This window comes from Mobula hypostoma, chromosome 12 (assembly GCF_963921235.1).
Source record: "Mobula hypostoma chromosome 12, sMobHyp1.1, whole genome shotgun sequence".
Taxonomy (NCBI): Eukaryota; Metazoa; Chordata; class Chondrichthyes; order Myliobatiformes; family Myliobatidae; genus Mobula; species Mobula hypostoma.
Window position 1 is genome coordinate 111,009,193 of NC_086108.1, and position 16,596 is coordinate 111,025,788.

The window sequence follows — 16,596 nt, forward strand, 5'->3', positions numbered from 1 at the left end:
CCCCCCATCATTCTTCTAAACTGCAGGAAGTACAGACGCCTCCTATCTTAACCCTTTCATTCCCAGAATCATCCTCAAGAACATCTACTGAACCTTTTCCAATGCAACACATCCTTTCTTAGATAAGGAGCCCAAAACTTCTCATGATACTCCAAGTGCATTCTGACCAATGCCTTATAAAGCTTCATCATTACTTCCTTGCTTTTATATTCTAGTCCTCTCAAAATGAATGCCATTGCGTTTGCCTTCCTTATAGAAACATAGAAAACATAGAAAATAGGTGCAGGAGTAGGCTATTCGGCCCTTCGAGCCTGCACCGCCATTCAGTATGATCATGGCTGATCATCCAACTCAGAACCCTGTACCTGCCTTCTCTCCATACCCCCTGATCCCTTTAGCCACAAGGGCCATATCTAACTCCCTCTTAAATATAGCCAATGAACTGGCCTCAACTGTTTCCTGTGACAGGGAATTCCACAGATTCACCACTTTCTGTATGAAGAAGTTTTTCCTAATCTCGGTCCTAAAAGGCTTCCCCTTTATCCTCAAAACTGTGACCCCTCATTCTGGACTTCCACAACATCGGGAACAATCTTCCTGCATCTAGCCTATCCAATCCCTTTAGGATTTTATATGTTTCAATAAGATCCCCCCTCAATCTTCTAAATTCCAGCGAGTATAAGCCTAGTCGATCCAGTCTTTCATCATATGAAAGTCCTGCCATCCCAGGAATCAATCTGGTGAACCTTCTTTGTACTCCCTCTATGGCAAGAATGTCTTTCCTCAGATTAGGGGACCAAAACTGCACACAATACTCCAGGTGTGGTCTCACCAAGGCCTTCTACAACTGCAGTAGTACATCCCTGCTCCTGTACTCAAATCCTCTTGCTAGGAATGCCAGCATACCATTCACCTTTTTCACTGCCTGCATGCCCACTTTCAATGACTGGTATATAATGCCACCCAGGTCTCGTTGCACCTCCCCTTTTCCTAATCAGCCACCATTCAGATAATAATCTGTTCTTCTATTTTTGCCACCAAAGTGGATAACCTCACATTTATCCACATTAAATTGCATCTGCCATGAATTTGCCCACTCACCTAACCTATCCAAGTCACCCTGCATCCTCTTAGCATCCTCCTCACAGCTAACACTGCCGCCCAGCTTCATGTCATCCGCAAACCTGGAGATGCTGCATTTAATTCCCTCATCTAAGTCATTAATATATATTGTAAACAACTGGGGTCCCAGCACTGAGCCTTGCGGTACCCCACTAGTCACTGTCTGCCATTCTGAAAAGGTCCCGTTTATTCCCACTCTTTGCTTCCTGTCTGCCAACCAATTCTCTATCCACATCAATATCATACACCCAAAACCGTGTGCTTTAAGTTTGCACACTAATCTCCCGTGTGGGACCTTGTCAAAAGCCTTTTGAAAATCCAAATATACCACATCCACTGGTTCTCCCCTATCCACTCTATTAGTTACATCCTCAAAAAATTCTATGAGATTCGTCAGACATGATTTTCCTTTCACAAATCCATGCTGACTTTGTCCGATCATTTCACCGCTTTCCAAATGTGCTGTTATCACATCCTTGATAACTGACTCCAGCAGTTTCCCCACCACCTACGTTAGGCTAACCGGTCTATAATTCCCCGGTTTCTCTCTCCCTCTTTTTTTAAAAAGTGGGGTTACATTAGCCACCCTCCAATCTTCACGAACTAGTCCAGAATCTAAGGAGTTTTGAAAAATTATCACTAATGCATCTACTCTTTCTTGGGCTACTTCCTTAAGCACTCTGGGATGCAGACCATCTGGCCCTGGGGATTTATCTGCCTTTAATCCCTTCAATTTACCTAAGACCACTTCCCTACTAACATGTATTTCCCTCAGTTCCTCCATCTCACTGGACCCTCTGTCCCCTACTATTTCTGGAAGATTATTTATGTCCTCCTTAGTGAAGACAGAACAAAAGTAGTTATTCAATTGGTCTGCCATGTCCTTGTTCCCCATGATCAATTCTCCTGTTTCTGACTGTAAGGGACCTACATTTGTCTTAACCAATCTTTTTCTTTTCACATATCTATAAAAGCTTTTACAGTCAGTTTTTATGTTCCCTGCCAGTTTTCTCTCATAATCTTTCTCCCCCTTCCTAATTAAGTCCTTTGTCCTCCTCTGCTGGACTCTGAATTTCTCCCAGTCCTCAGGTGAGCCGCTTTTTCTGGCTAATTTGTATGTTTTTTCTTTAGAATTGATACTATCCCTAATTTCCCTTGTCAACCACAGTTGCACTACCTTCCCTGGTTTATTCTTTTGCCAAACTGGGATGAACAATTGGTGCAGTTTATTCATGCGATCTTTAAATGCTTGCCATTGCATATCCACCGTCAACCCTTTAAGTATCATTTGCCAGTCTATCTTAGCTAATTCACGTCTCATACCTTCAAAGTTACCCCTCTTTAATTTCAGAACCTTTGTTTCTGAATTAACTATGTCACTCACCATCTTAATAAAGAATTCCACCATATTATGGTCACTCTTACCCAAGGGGCCGCTCACGACAAGATTGGTAATTAACCCTTCCTCATTGCTCAATACCCAGTCTAGAATGGCCTGCTCTCTAGTTGGTTCCTCGACATGTTGGTTCAGAAAACCATCCCGCATACATTCCAAGAAATCCTCTTCCTCAGCACCCTTACCAATTTGGTTCACCCAATCTATATGTAGATTGAAATCACCCTGATGCCACTGACTCATCACTGACTCAACCTGCAGGTTAATGATCTCTTTTAGCGAATCGCCAGAAGCGAGACTTTCTGCTTGTCTGACGGGTTTCCCATTTGCTTTCAGGTCGTGTTAGTCCACGTTGGAGTGACTTCACTAATAGCTCATGTTAAAGTGGGCAAAATGCATGCAGCCTTGGAGTCCAAGACAACGGTGCAAAGCGCACAAGGTATCAACTTATTCGTTGTTGTTGCAGACAGTTTCTTGTCTTCCTCATGTTTGAAAGCGGAATCACCATGTTTACTTAGCACCTTGGACAGAGACATAGAGTCATAGAGCACCAAAGCACAGAGGCCCTTTGGCCCATCTAGCATGTTACTCTGCTTAGTCTCATTGACCTGCATCCAGACCAGAGATCTCCTCACCCCTCACATTCGAGTTCTTATCCAAACTTCTCTTAAGTGTTGAAACTGAATCTGCATCAGCCATTTGCATTGGCTGCTCATTCCACACTCCGAGTGAAGATGTTCCTCTTCAGGTTCCTCTCAAACATTTCACCTTTCACCCGTAATCCATGACCTCAAGTTCTAGTCTCTCCCAACCTCAGTGGAAAAACCCTGCCTATATTTACCCTTATAATTTTGTTACCTCTATCAAATCTCCCCTCATTCTCCTACACTCCAGGGAATAAAGTCCTAACCTTTTCAACCTTTCCCAATAACTCAAATCTCAAATCCCAGCAACATTCTTGTAAATTTACTCTTTCAACCTTATTGATTTTTCGTTTTAGGCATCCGTTAGTCTTGCGAGACCATGGATCTGCGCCTGGAAAGTCTTCACTCTCCAGGGCACAGGCCTGGGCAAGGTTGTATGGAAGACCAGCAGTTGCCCATGCTGCAAGTCTCCCCTCTCCACGACACCGATGTTGTCCAAGGGAAGGGCATTAGGACCCATACAGCTTGGCACCGGTTTCGTCGCAGAGCACTGTGTGATTAAGTGCCTTGCTCAAGGACACAACATGTTGCCTCGGCTGGGGCTCGAACTCACAACCTTCAGGTCGCTACTCCAATGCCTTAACCACTTGGCCACGTGCCCACACTAACCTTATTGATATCTTTCCTGTATTTACCATAGGTGAACAGAACTGCACACAATACTCCAATATCTTATAAAACATCCCATCTCCTGTTCTCAATACTTTGATCTATGAAGGCTAATGTGCCAGAAATTCTCCTGATGACCCTATCTACTTGAAATGCCACTTTCAATGAATAATGAATCTCTATTTTCAGATCCCTCTGTTCTACCACAATCCTCAGTGTCCTTCTGTACCCTGTGTATGTCCTACCAAAGTGCAACACCTTATGCTTGTCAGCCCATTTTTACAGCAGGACCACAACCCAATGCAAGCTTTCATAGTTTTCCTCACTATGCCCGGGATCTGAGGGGAACCGCTTCACTCAGAGAGCGGTGCGAGGGTGGAAGGAGCTGCTGGCAGAAGTGGTGGACTGCGGGTTCAATTGTAGCAGTGAAGAGAATTTGGGGAGGGGTATGGAGAGAGTTGATGGGGCTAGGCTGAAGATCAGTTTGCATGGGCTAGATGGGCTGAATGGTCTGTTTCTGTGCTGTAATTCTCTACGATTAATAATCTTAGGCCATTATATATTTTAATTAGAGTTTAAACTCCAATGTTCAGGAGCACTTTGCATTGTTAATAAGAGAGGATTGAAACTAAATGGTGTCCGGTGTAACAGCTCTGCTCTGTATGCTGTCTTGCCACAGTCTGTGATGACGGAGTGTGCAACGAGGATGAGCGATGTGACACGTGTCCCGCTGACTGTGGATCGTGTCCCATGTCCGCACGAATCAAAGCTTCAATTGGACTTCCAATCGCCCTCCTGTGTACGGGGTTCATACTCACTCTGCTGGTAGGTGAAATAAATCGTGATTCACTGTAGGACAGCCACCGTAATAGAGCGGTTAGTATAATTGCTCCAGAGTGCCAGCAATCACCGATTCCGGTTCGATTCCCACCGTGTCTGTAGGAGAGTGTAAGTTCTTCCCATGACCAAGTAGGTTTCCTCTGGGTGCTCTGGTTTCCTCCCACATTCCAGAGACGTACAGGTTAGGGTCAATGAATTGTGATTAGTAAGTTGTAATATACTCCTAGCAATATCCCCACTGAATCAATTTGATGCAAATGATGTATTTCACTGTATGGTTCAATGTTTCGATGTACATGTGACAAATAAATCTAATATTTGTAATCTTTATAATTTATATAAACTTGATTAGTATCCTGCCGCTGTCTGTACATTCTCTCCGTGACCACGTGGGTTTCCTCCGGGTGCTCTGGTTTCCTCCCACAGTCCAAAGACGTACCGGTTGGTAGGTTAATTGGTCATTGTAAATTGTCCCGTGATTAGGTTAGGGTTGTCGGGAGGCGTGGCTCGAAAGGCCGAATGAGGCTTTTTCGCACTGTATCTCAATAAATAAATAAATAAATAAACAAACAAACAAACAAATAAATAGTAAGCATGCTATGCTGGTGCCGGAAGTTTGGTGACACTTGTAGACCCCCTGCACATCCTCAGACTGCTGGTTGTTGGGGCAAAGACCGCATTTCACTGTGTGTTTCAATGTACATGTGACAAATAAAGCTTCTGTGCTTGGAAGTAAGCTGCCAAGTTACAAACTGAGTGTCGCCCAGACACATCGTCACTGGGATTTGCAATATTACAAAGCTGTACTCTAATTGTGTGTGTGTGTGTGTGTGTGTGTGTGTGTGTGTGTATGCATTGCTTCGTTAATTATTTTTAGGTATTTGTATATTACTGAGAGGACCATCATTTATTGCCCGTCCTTAAATGTCCCCAAGTCCCGATTGCAGCAGCATGCAGTGAGCATGGTCTGGACACTGGGGGTCCTTGATGATGGTTGCTGTTTCCCGCGACACCTCTCCTTGCAGGTGTGCTCGGTGGTGGGAAGGGCTTTAGTGAACCTCTTGCAGATGCCTTTACTCAATTCCAGTCTGACTCTAACGGAGTTTCTGTACTTGCAGTGGCTGCAGTACCAGAAGCAGAAGATGCTGTGGGACGAGAGCTGGATCATCAGTCTCAAGGAGATTAGCACAGGTACTTTTGTCTGCACGGAGGGTTTAGATAGAACTTTGAACAGTATAGCATTGGCCTAGGCCCTTCGGCCCACAATGCTGTTCTGAACCAATTAAATTAGTCATCAATGACCAAATAGAGTTGACAGACAGTATCTTTTCCCCAGGGTTGAGATGTCTAATACCAGAGGGCATGCATTTAGGGTGAGAAGGGGCTATTTCCAAGGAGATGTGAGGGGCAGGTTTTCTACACAGAAAGTGGTGGTTGCCTAGAACACCCTGCCTGTTTGTTTGTCCACTCTCTCATTCTCACCACAAAATGTTCTTTGTGTCTTTTGATTCTCTACGAGACTATTCTGCAAAAAGAAAGGGTTAACATATGAAGAGCATTTAATGGCTTTGGGTCTGTACTCCTTGGGGTTTAGTACAATGAGGAATGATCTCATTGAAACCTATTGGCCTAGATGGAGTGGGCATGGAGAGGATGTTTCCTATGGTGGGGGAGTCGAGGACCAGAGGGCACAGCCTCAGAAAAGGGGGACGTCCCTTTAGAACAGAGATGAAGAGGGATTTCTTTAGCCGGGCAGTGGTGAATCTATGGAATTCATTGCCACAGATGGCTGCTTAGGCCAAGTTGTTGGGTATATCTAAAGTGGAAATTGATCGGTTCTTGATCATTAAGGTCATCAAAGTTTACAGGGGAAGAATGGGAGAATGGGGTTGAGAGGGGTAATAAATTAACCATGATGAAATAGCAGAGCAAATTCAATGGGCCAAATAGCCTAATTCTGCTTCTCTGTCATGGTCTTATGTGAAAGACTCAGAGAGGGTGGAGAGGAGAACATAACTGTTCAAAGAAAGAGAGTCAAACGGTGGACTGCCCTACCATTCAGTAGGATTATAGCTAATCTTTAACCTCTAACCTTTAACATCAAGGCCACATTCCTGTGTTAACCGATCACCGAGAATGAGCTTGAGAAGGAATATAAATCAGCCAAGATGGAAAAACAGAGCAGAGTTGATGGCCTTATTCTGCTCTGATGTCTTATGGTAATGGTCTTTTGTCAAGAGCTCACTGTACATTTTAGGCAGCGGTTTCCTGGTGGGATTCGGCAGCGTCGCAACAATCCATCATACTAATGGCATTTCGATCCCAAGTGAGGTGAATGACGCTTCTACGAGTGGTTTTGCTACAAGCCCAGTTCACAAGGCGGGCTTCATACAGACTGGCATCTAGTAAGTCGCAGAGTTCTTAGTTTTATTGCATGCATGGTCCACAATATTCAAAGTTCTCATCTCGCTCTCTTCTCACTACTGCCATCCGGAAAGTAGGTACAGGAGCAGCACTACCGGGGTCAAGAACAGTTATCACCCCTCAATCTTCAGGTTCTTGAACCAAGGGGGATAACTTCACTCAACTTCACTTGCCCCAGCATTGAATTGTTCCCACACCCTGTGGACTCACTTTGAAGGACTCTTTGAAGGGCCGAATGGCCTACTCCTGCACCTATTGTCTATTGTCTATTGTTCATCTCATGTTCTCGATCTCATTTATTGCTTATTTCTTCTTCTTATGGTTAGCTTTTTTTTCCTCTTTATTTTTGTATTTGCACAGTTTCCTGTTTCTTTACACATTGGTTGTTTGTCCATCCTGTTGGGTGCAGTCTTTCACTGATTCTCTCATGTTTCTTGGATTTATAGTGATTGCCTGATAGAAAATGAATCTTAGGGTTGTATATGGTAATATATAGGCATCCATTAGTCTCACGAGACCATGGATTTGCGCCTTGGAAGGTTTCCAGGGCGCAGGCCTGGGCAAGGTTTTATGGAAGACCAGCAGTTGCCCATGCTGCAAGTCTCCCCTCTCCATGCCACCGATGTTGTCCAAGGGAAGGGCATTAGGACCCAAACAGCTTGGCACCGGTGTCGTCGCAGAGCAATGTGTGGTTAAGTGCCTTGCTCAAGGACACACACGCTGCCTCAGCCAAGGCTCGAACTAGCGACCTTCAAATCACTAGACGAATGCCTTAACCACTTGGCCACGCGTGTATGTATATATATGTACTTTAATAATGAATTTACTTTCAACTTTGAACTTTATATATTGTAAACACTGGACAGTCAAGGTAAATTCATTATCAAATTAGATATATGTCACCATAAAATATCTTCTTTTACTTAAGCCTATCACCCCTGCTGGGGCAGAGTCCGCTGACAGCCGCTCACCGGAGTCCTCTGTCCTGTGCCAATAGAAGGTTGATTGGCCCTGTGGCTTCTGTTTCCTCCATATGACTTCATACACCTTCTAAGTGGAGATCCTTTCTCTCCCAGGGATGAGGTCTATTTATTTAGCAACATAGTACAGAGTGGCCCTTCGAGCCACACCGACCAGCAGCCCAACAGCCTCGTGTGTGTTGCTTTAGTTTTCCAGCATCTGCAGGGTTTCTCATGTTTATGTCCTCTGGTGTTGGACGGTTCTACCCTGGAGAGAAAGATTCTGGTTGTCAAATCATTAGCACAGGAGAATCTGCAGATGCTGGAGGTTTAGAGCAACAGGCACAAAATGCTGGAGGAACTCAACGGGTCAGGCAGCATCTATGGAAATGAATAAACTGTTGAAGCTTCGGGCCAGGATGATGAATGGTCCTGATGAAAGGGTTCGGCCTGAATCGTCGACTATCCAAAGAAAGGTTTTGCCAATTGGAAGGCTAAATGTGGATATTTATCACAGTTTCTGGGAAAAGCAGCTGTGAACAGTGAGTCCGTGAACCCATGAACACTACATCACTAACTTGCTCTCTTTTGAACTATTTATTTATTTGATTTTTAGTATTTCATTTGGTAACTCAGTTTATTTTTATTACGTATCACACTGTACTGCTGCTGCAAAACAACAAATTTCACGTGGTCTGTACACACCTGCTGTGTGGTGAAATAGAACATAGAACATAGAATAGTACAGCACAGTACAGGCCCTTCGGCCCACAATGTTGTGCCGACCCTCAAACCCCCCAGTTTAAATTCCTCCATATACCTGTCTAGTAGTTTCTTAAACTTCACTAGTGTATCTGCCTCCACCACTGACTCAGGCAGTGCATTCCACGCACCAACCACTCTCTGAGTAAAAAACCTTCCTCTAATATCCCCCTTGAACTTCCCACCCCTTACCTTAAAGCCATGTCCTCTTGTATTGAGCAGTGGTGCCCTGTGGAACAGGTGCTGGCTATCGACTCTATCTATTCCTCTTATTATCTTGTACACCTCTATCATGTCTCCTCTCATCCTCCTTCTCTCCAAAGTGTAAAGCCCTTCCTCCCTTAATCTCTGATCATAATGCATACTCTCTAAACCAGGCAGCATCCTGGTAAATCTCCTCTAGGCACAACAGCGCCTCTTTCACCTCAGATGGTTGAAGAAATTTGGTATGAGTCCCCAAATCCTAAGGACTTTCTACAGGGGCACAACTGAGAGCATCCTGACTGGCTGCATCACTGCCTGGTATGGGAACTGTACCTCCCTTAATCGCAGGACTCTGCAGAGAGTGGTGCAGACAGCCCAGTGCATCTGTAGTTGTGAACTTCCCATGATCCAGGACATTTACAAAGACAGGTGTGAAAAAAGGGCCTGAAGGATCATTGGGGACCTGAGTCACCCCAACCACAATCTGTTCCAGCTGCTACCATCTGGGAAACGGTACCGCAGCATAAAAGCCAGGACCAACGGGCTCCAGGACAGCTTCTTCCACCAGGCCATCAGACTGATTAACTCACGCTGATCTGAGTGTATTTCTATGTTACACTGACTGTTCTATTTATTGTGCTACAGCAGAAGACAATCACAAACACACACTCGTGGTCACTTTATTAGGAATGGCAGATTCCCAATAAAGTGGCCACTGAGCACATGTCAGTGACAATAAACCTGATTCTGATTCTGAGTGTCTCGATGTCCTTGTTCCCTTTTCTTTCAGTGACGGCCGGACGGTGGCCATCAAATGGATACAGAAGAAAACTTTTACTCTCTCAAAAACCATCAGACAAGAAGTGAAGCAAGTGAGGTACACACTCGTCTTTATGTATCAAGGACTTGTGTTGGCTAAATACAAAATCTACTCCCCACCTGTAAAAAAAACTTACCCCCTCCCACCTTAAAAGAATGCCCTCTAGTATTAGACATAGGGCTAGATTGCCTACCCATTTTATGATCCTAAAACTTTGTTGTATTATATTTTATCTTATTTAGAGATACATCACAGAATGGGCCCTTGCGGCCCATCCAACAACCCATCTATTTAACCCCAGCCTAATCACAGGACCGTTTACAATGACCAATTAACCTACTAACCGGTACGTCTATAGACTGTGGGAGGAAACCAGAGCACCCGGAGGAAACCCACGTGCACATGGGAAGAACGTACAAGCTTTCTTACAGAGGATGCCGGAATTGAACTCCAAACTCTGAAGCCCTTGGGCTGTAACAGTGTCACGCTAACTGCTACACTGCCCCCACGGTCAGGCACTTCAGCAGGTCAGACAGCACCTTTGAGGAAAGGAAGCGAGTTAATTGTTCTTCAGAAGTTGGGCACTTTGCAAATGAAATGTTTCAGAGAAATGGGGGAAGGGCATGGCGAGAGCAAACGTGAAGTTTATTGAGAGAGTGGGTCCTGCAGGAGGTGGTCCCACGGGGAGAGGATGAAGGGACAGGGGTTGGTGAGTGACAGAGTGATGTATGGGAGGGATGACACCATGGGTAGGTGACAAGGCAGTGTAGCAGCTAATGTAACACTTTACGGTGCGAGTGATCAGACTTGCTGTGAGAAATTTGTACATTCTGCCCATGACTGTGTGTGTTTCCTCCGGGTGCTCCGGGATTCTTCCACATTCCAAAGACGTACAGTTTCAAAAGAGATGTGAGGGGCAAGTCTTTTACACAGAGAGTGGTGGGTGTCCGGAATGCACTTCCCGGGGTGGTGATAAAGGCAGATACACTAGAAACTTTTAAGGGACATTTATTTAGGCACACGATTGTGAGGAAACTGGAAGAATATGAACGTTGTGTAGGCAGGGAGGATTAGTTCAGGTGGCCATTTGATTACTAACTTAAATGGTTCAGCACAACATTGCGAGCGGAGGTCTGGTTCCTGTGCTGTTCTCTTCTAGGTTAGAGCTCGTGAGTCGTGGGCATGCTGTCTTGGTGCTGGCAGCATGGTGACACTTGCAGGCTGCCCCCAGCACAATCCTCGCACTGTGTTGGCTGTTGACTCAAACAACATGTTTCACTGCATGCTTCAGTGTACTTGTGACAAATAAAGCAAACTCTGAAAATATTTAATCTTTACGTTTTTAAAATTTATTCATTTACTCCAGCTAAGCCAGCATTTATTGCCCATCCCTAGTTGCCCTTGAGAAGGTGGTGATGAGCTGCCTTCTTGAACTGCTGCAGTCCCCGAGGTGTAGGTACACCCGCAGTGCTGTTAAGGAGGGAATTCCATGATTTTGACCCAGCCACAATGAAGGAACAGTGAGTGAGGGGGAATTCCAAGTGGTGGTATTTTTTGTAAGTCTTAGGAGATGGATTATGTCAGGGATACCGAAGGGCAGAGCAGGTACAGCTGAATGTGTGAAACGAGGGACTGACTCTCTAAGAAAAAATGCACAGGCCACGAGATAAACAGGATAATTGTTTATAAAGAAAACAGCGTTATGAGTTCAGGTTAAGGGAAAAGTGTGGTTTGAGGAATGAGACTCTCTGATTGCAGTGTGTGCCAGGACACTCGGCAGAGACAGGGTTAACACATACAGTCTTTCTCCCAGGATTCAGGATAGTTTAATGTAAAGACCATTCAATAATTGTTACTCTGGATCTGATAAGCACAGAAATGCAATGAGATAAAAGAACATAATTAAAAAAAAACAATAAATATAAATATATAAAGTAGCATATATGGATAGATTGATTGTATGTCCATAAAGTGTCGCTAGGCACAGGAGTGTCTGTACGTAAGGTGACTGACAGTAAAGTCCTGCTGGTTGTGTTGTTCTTTATTTCTTTCTTTATTTGTTGAGATACAGTGAGGAACAGGCCCCTCCGGCCCTTCCAGCCACACCGCCCAGCAACTCCTGATTTAATCCTGGCCTAATCACAGGACAATTTACAATAGCCAGTTAGCCTACCAACCGGTCCGTCTTTGGACTGTGGGAGGAAACCGGAGCACCAGTGCTGACGAGGAGAACGTACAGACTCCCAGCAGGCAGTGGCGACCCTGCTGAAAACTGTGGACATGCTGTGTTGACGCTGTTTGAAAACTGCCCAGCACATCACTGGCATCAGCCTACCCACCGTCGACATAAGCACAGAAGAGAACTAGATAGGGGCCAGAAACATCATGATGGATCCCACCCACCCTGCTCATGGACTGTTTGTCCCACTCCCATCAGGGAGGAGACTATGTAGCATCCACACCAGGACCACCAGACTAAAAAGCAGTTACTTTCCCCAAGCAGTAAGGCTGATCAACACCCCCTCACCCCCGACCACCACTACTTTATCATTTCCTGTCAGTCACCTTGTGTACAGACACTCCTGTGCCTAACATCACTTTATGGACATACAATCAATCTACACACAGAAGCTATCTTATGTATTTATATTTATTGTGTTTTTTTTGTTATGGTTGTGTTATTTTGTGCTGCATTGGATCAGGAGTAATGACTATTTTGTTCTCCTTTACACTTGTGTACTGGAAATGACATTAAAGTATCTTGAACCTTGAACTGTGTTAAGAGGATAACACCACCCTGTCGATGGTATTTATTGCTCATTCCGGATACTAATTGCACTGCTCTTCATTCCAGGGAACTTGACCATCCAAACCTATGCAAGTTTATTGGTGGATCTGTGGAGGTGCCCAATGTTACCATAGTTACCGAATATTGCCCTAAAGGGAGTCTGTCCGACGTACTGCTCAGTGAAGATATTCCCCTGAATTGGGGCTTCAGGTAACACCCATACAGTTCTCATTTGCTTACAAGGAGCTGTGTTTTGTAGATCTGCATGTGTAGTGTGACTTACACAATATAATTGTAAATCCATAAGACATTGGAGCAGAATGAGGCTATTTGGTCCATTGAGTCTGCTTACCATTCCAGCATGGCTGATTTATTATCCTTCTCAACCAAATTCTCCTGCCTTCTCCCTGTAACCTTTGACACCTTTGCTTATCAGGAACCTATCAACCTCTGCTTAAAACGTACCCAATGACTTGGCCTCCACAGCCATCTGTGGCAATGAATTCCACAGATTCATCAACCTCTGGCTAAAGAAACTCATTCTCATGCCTGTTCTAAAGGGATGTCCTTCCATTCTGAGCTGGTGCCCTCTGATCCTAGACTCATCCACAATAGGAAACACCTTCTCCACATCTGCTATATCTCCGCCTTTCAATGTTCAATAGGTTTCAATGAGATCCTTCCCTCATTATTCTACACTCCAGTGAGTACAGGACCAGAGCCATCAAACACACCTCATATGTTAACTCTTTCTTTGCCAGGATCATTCATATGAGCCTCCTCAGCTTCCTCTCCAATGCCAGCACATAAGAGGCCCAAACTCAGTCCCTTTTCAGTTCATAGGCTGCTGCAAGCCTCACCGGGCACGCATATCTATCGCCATCCCAAACCATAATCTCTGTTCATCGAAAACTTTGCCAACTCTCAACCCCCCATGAGCCCTGAGCCTTGGCCTCACTGACTTATGCTGGCGTAAGTACTTGTGAACTTCGAAAACCTTCCTTGCAGGCTGCCTCCAGCATATAGAATAGTACAGCACAGTACAAGCCCTTCAGCCCACAATGTTGTGCCGACCCTCAAACCCTGCCTCCCATATAAGCCCGCACCTTAAATTCCTCCATATACCTGTCCAGTAGTCTCTTAAACTTCACTAGTGTATCTGCCTCCACTACTGACTCAGGCAGTGCATTCCACGCACCAACCACTCTCTGAGTAAAAAACCTTCCTCTAATATCCCCCTTGAACTTCCCACCCCTTACCTTAAAGCCATGTCCTCTTGTATTGAGCAGTGGTGCCCTGGGGAAGAGGCACTGGCTATCCACTCTATCTATTCCTCTTATTATCTTGTACATCACTATCATGTCTCCTCTCATCCTCCTTCTCTCCAAAGAGTAAAGCCCTAGCTCCCTTAATCTCTGATCATAATGCATACTCTCTAAACCAGGCAGCATCCTGGTAAATCTCCTCTGTACCCTTTCCAGTACTTCCACATCCTTCCTATAGTGAGGTGACCAGAACTGGACACAGTACTCCAATTATGGCCTAACCAGAGTTTTATAGAGCTGCATCATTACATCACAATTCTAAAACTCTATCCCTCGACTTATGAAAGCTAACACCCCATAAGCTTTCTTAACTACCCTATCCAACTGTGAGGCAACTTTCAGGGAACTGTGGACATGTAGCCCCTGATCCCTCTGCTCCTCCACACTACCAAGTATCCTGCCATTTACTTTGTACTCTGCCTTGGAGTTTGTCCTTCCAAAGTGTACCGCCTCACACTTCTCCGGGTTGAACTCCATCTGCCACTTCTCAGCCCACTTCTGCATCCTATCAATGTCTCTCTGCAATCTTTGACAATCCTCTACACTATCTACAACACCACCAACCTTTGTGTCGTCTGCAAACTTGCCAACCCACCCTTCTACCCCCACATCCAGGTTGTTAATAAAAATCACGAAAAGTAGAGGTCCCAGAACAGATCCTTGTGGGACACCACTAGTCACAATCCTCCAATCTGAATGTACTCCCTCCACCATGACCCTCTGCCTTCTGCAGGCAAGCCAACTCTGAATCCACCTGGCCAAATTTCCCTGGATCCCATGCCTTCTGACTTTCTGAATAAGCCTACCGTGTGGAACCTTGTCAAATGCCTTACTAAAATCCATATAGATCACATCCACTGCACTACCCTCATCTATATGCCTGGTTACCTCCTCAAAGAACTCTATCAGGCTTGTTAGACATGATTTGCCCTTCACAAAGCCAAGCTGACTGTCCCTGATCAGACCATGATTCTCTAAATGCCCAGAGATCCTATCTCTAAGAATCATTTCCAACAGCTTTCCCACCACAGACGTAAGGTTCACTGGTCTATAATTACCCGGACTATCCCTACTACCTTTTTTGAACAAGGGGACAACATTCGCCTCCTCCAATCCTCTGGTACCATTCCCATGGAGAACGAGGACATAAAGATCCTAGCCAGAGGCTCAGCAATCTCTTCCTTCGCCTCGTGAAGCAGCCTGGGGAATATTCCGTCAGGTCCCAGGGACTTATCCGTCCTAATGTATTTTAACAACTCCAACACCTCATCTCCCTTATATCAACATGCTCCAGAACATCAACCTCACTCATATTGTCCTCATCATCATCAAGTTCCCTCTCATTGCTGAATACCGAAGAGAAGTATTCACTGAGGACCTCGCTCACTTCCACAGCCTCCAGGCACATCTTCCCACCTTTATCTCTAATCGGTCCTACCTTCACTCCTGTCATCCTTTTTTTCTTCACATAATTGAAGAATGTCTTGGGGTTTTCCTTTACCCTACTCGCCAAGGCCTTCTCATGCCCCCTTCTTGCTCTTCTCAGCCCCTTCTTAAGCTCCTTTCTTGCTTCCCTATATTCCTCAATAGACCCATCTGATCCTTGCTTCCTAAACCTCATGTATGCTGCCTTCTTCCACCTGACTAGATTTTCCACCTCACTTGTCACCTATGGTTCCTTCACCCTACCATTCTTTATCTTCCTCACCGGGACAAATTTATCCCTAACATCCAGCAAGAGATCTCTAAACATCGACCACATGTCCATAGTACATTTCCCTGCAAAAACATCATCCCAATTCACACCCGCAAGTTCTAGCCTTATAGCCTCATAATTTGCCCTTCCCCAATTAAAAATTTTCCTGTCCTCTCTGATTCTATCCTTTTCCATGATAATGCTAAAGGCCAGGGAGTGGTGGTCACTGTCCCCCAGATGCTCACCCACTGAGAGATCTGTGACCTGACCTGGTTCATTACCTAGTACTAGATCTAGTATGGCATTCCCCCTAGTCGGCTTGTCCACATACTGTGACAGGAATCCATCCTGGACACACTTAACAAACTCTGCCCCATCTAAACCTTTGGAACTAATCAGGTGCCAATCAATATTAGGGGAGTTAAAGTCACCCATGATAACAACCCTGTTATTTTTGCACCTTTCCAAAATCTGCCTCCCAATCAGCTCCTCTGTATCTCTGCTGCTACCAGGGGGCCTATAGAATATCCCCAATAGAGTAACTGCTCTCTTCCTGTTCCTGACTTCCACCCATACTGACTCAAAAGAGGATCCTGCTACAGTACCCACCCTTTCTGTAGCTGTAATAGTATCCCTGACTAGTAATGCCACCCTCCTCCCCTTTTTCCGCCCTCTCTATCCCTTTTAAAGCACTGAAATCCAGGAATATTGAGAATCCATTCCTGCCCTGGTGCCAGCCAAGTCTCTGTAATGGCCACTACGTCATAATTCCATGTATGTATCCAAGCTCTCAGTTCATCACCTTTATTCCTGATGCTTCTTGCATTGAGGTACACACATTTCAGCCCTTCTACCTTACTGTCTCTACACTGTTTATTCTGCTTCTCTTTCCTCAAAGCCTCTCCGTATGTTAGATCTGGCTTTACTCCATGCACTTCTTTCACTGC

At 45.0% G+C, this 16,596-nt stretch overlaps 1 protein-coding gene across 1 annotated transcript in view; it reads left to right on the forward strand.

The window, feature by feature from the left end:
* The window catches only part of LOC134354546 (atrial natriuretic peptide receptor 2-like), an 80,226-nt gene that overhangs the window by 21,661 nt on the left and 41,969 nt on the right, over nt 1-16,596 (forward strand). The window contains exons 7-12 of the mRNA XM_063063464.1: nt 2,855-2,957; nt 4,511-4,656; nt 5,790-5,862; nt 6,929-7,076; nt 9,811-9,897; nt 12,695-12,838. Coding sequence (XP_062919534.1) covers nt 2,855-2,957; nt 4,511-4,656; nt 5,790-5,862; nt 6,929-7,076; nt 9,811-9,897; nt 12,695-12,838 — 701 coding nt within the window. The remainder of the gene's footprint in view (nt 1-2,854; nt 2,958-4,510; nt 4,657-5,789; nt 5,863-6,928; nt 7,077-9,810; nt 9,898-12,694; nt 12,839-16,596) is intronic.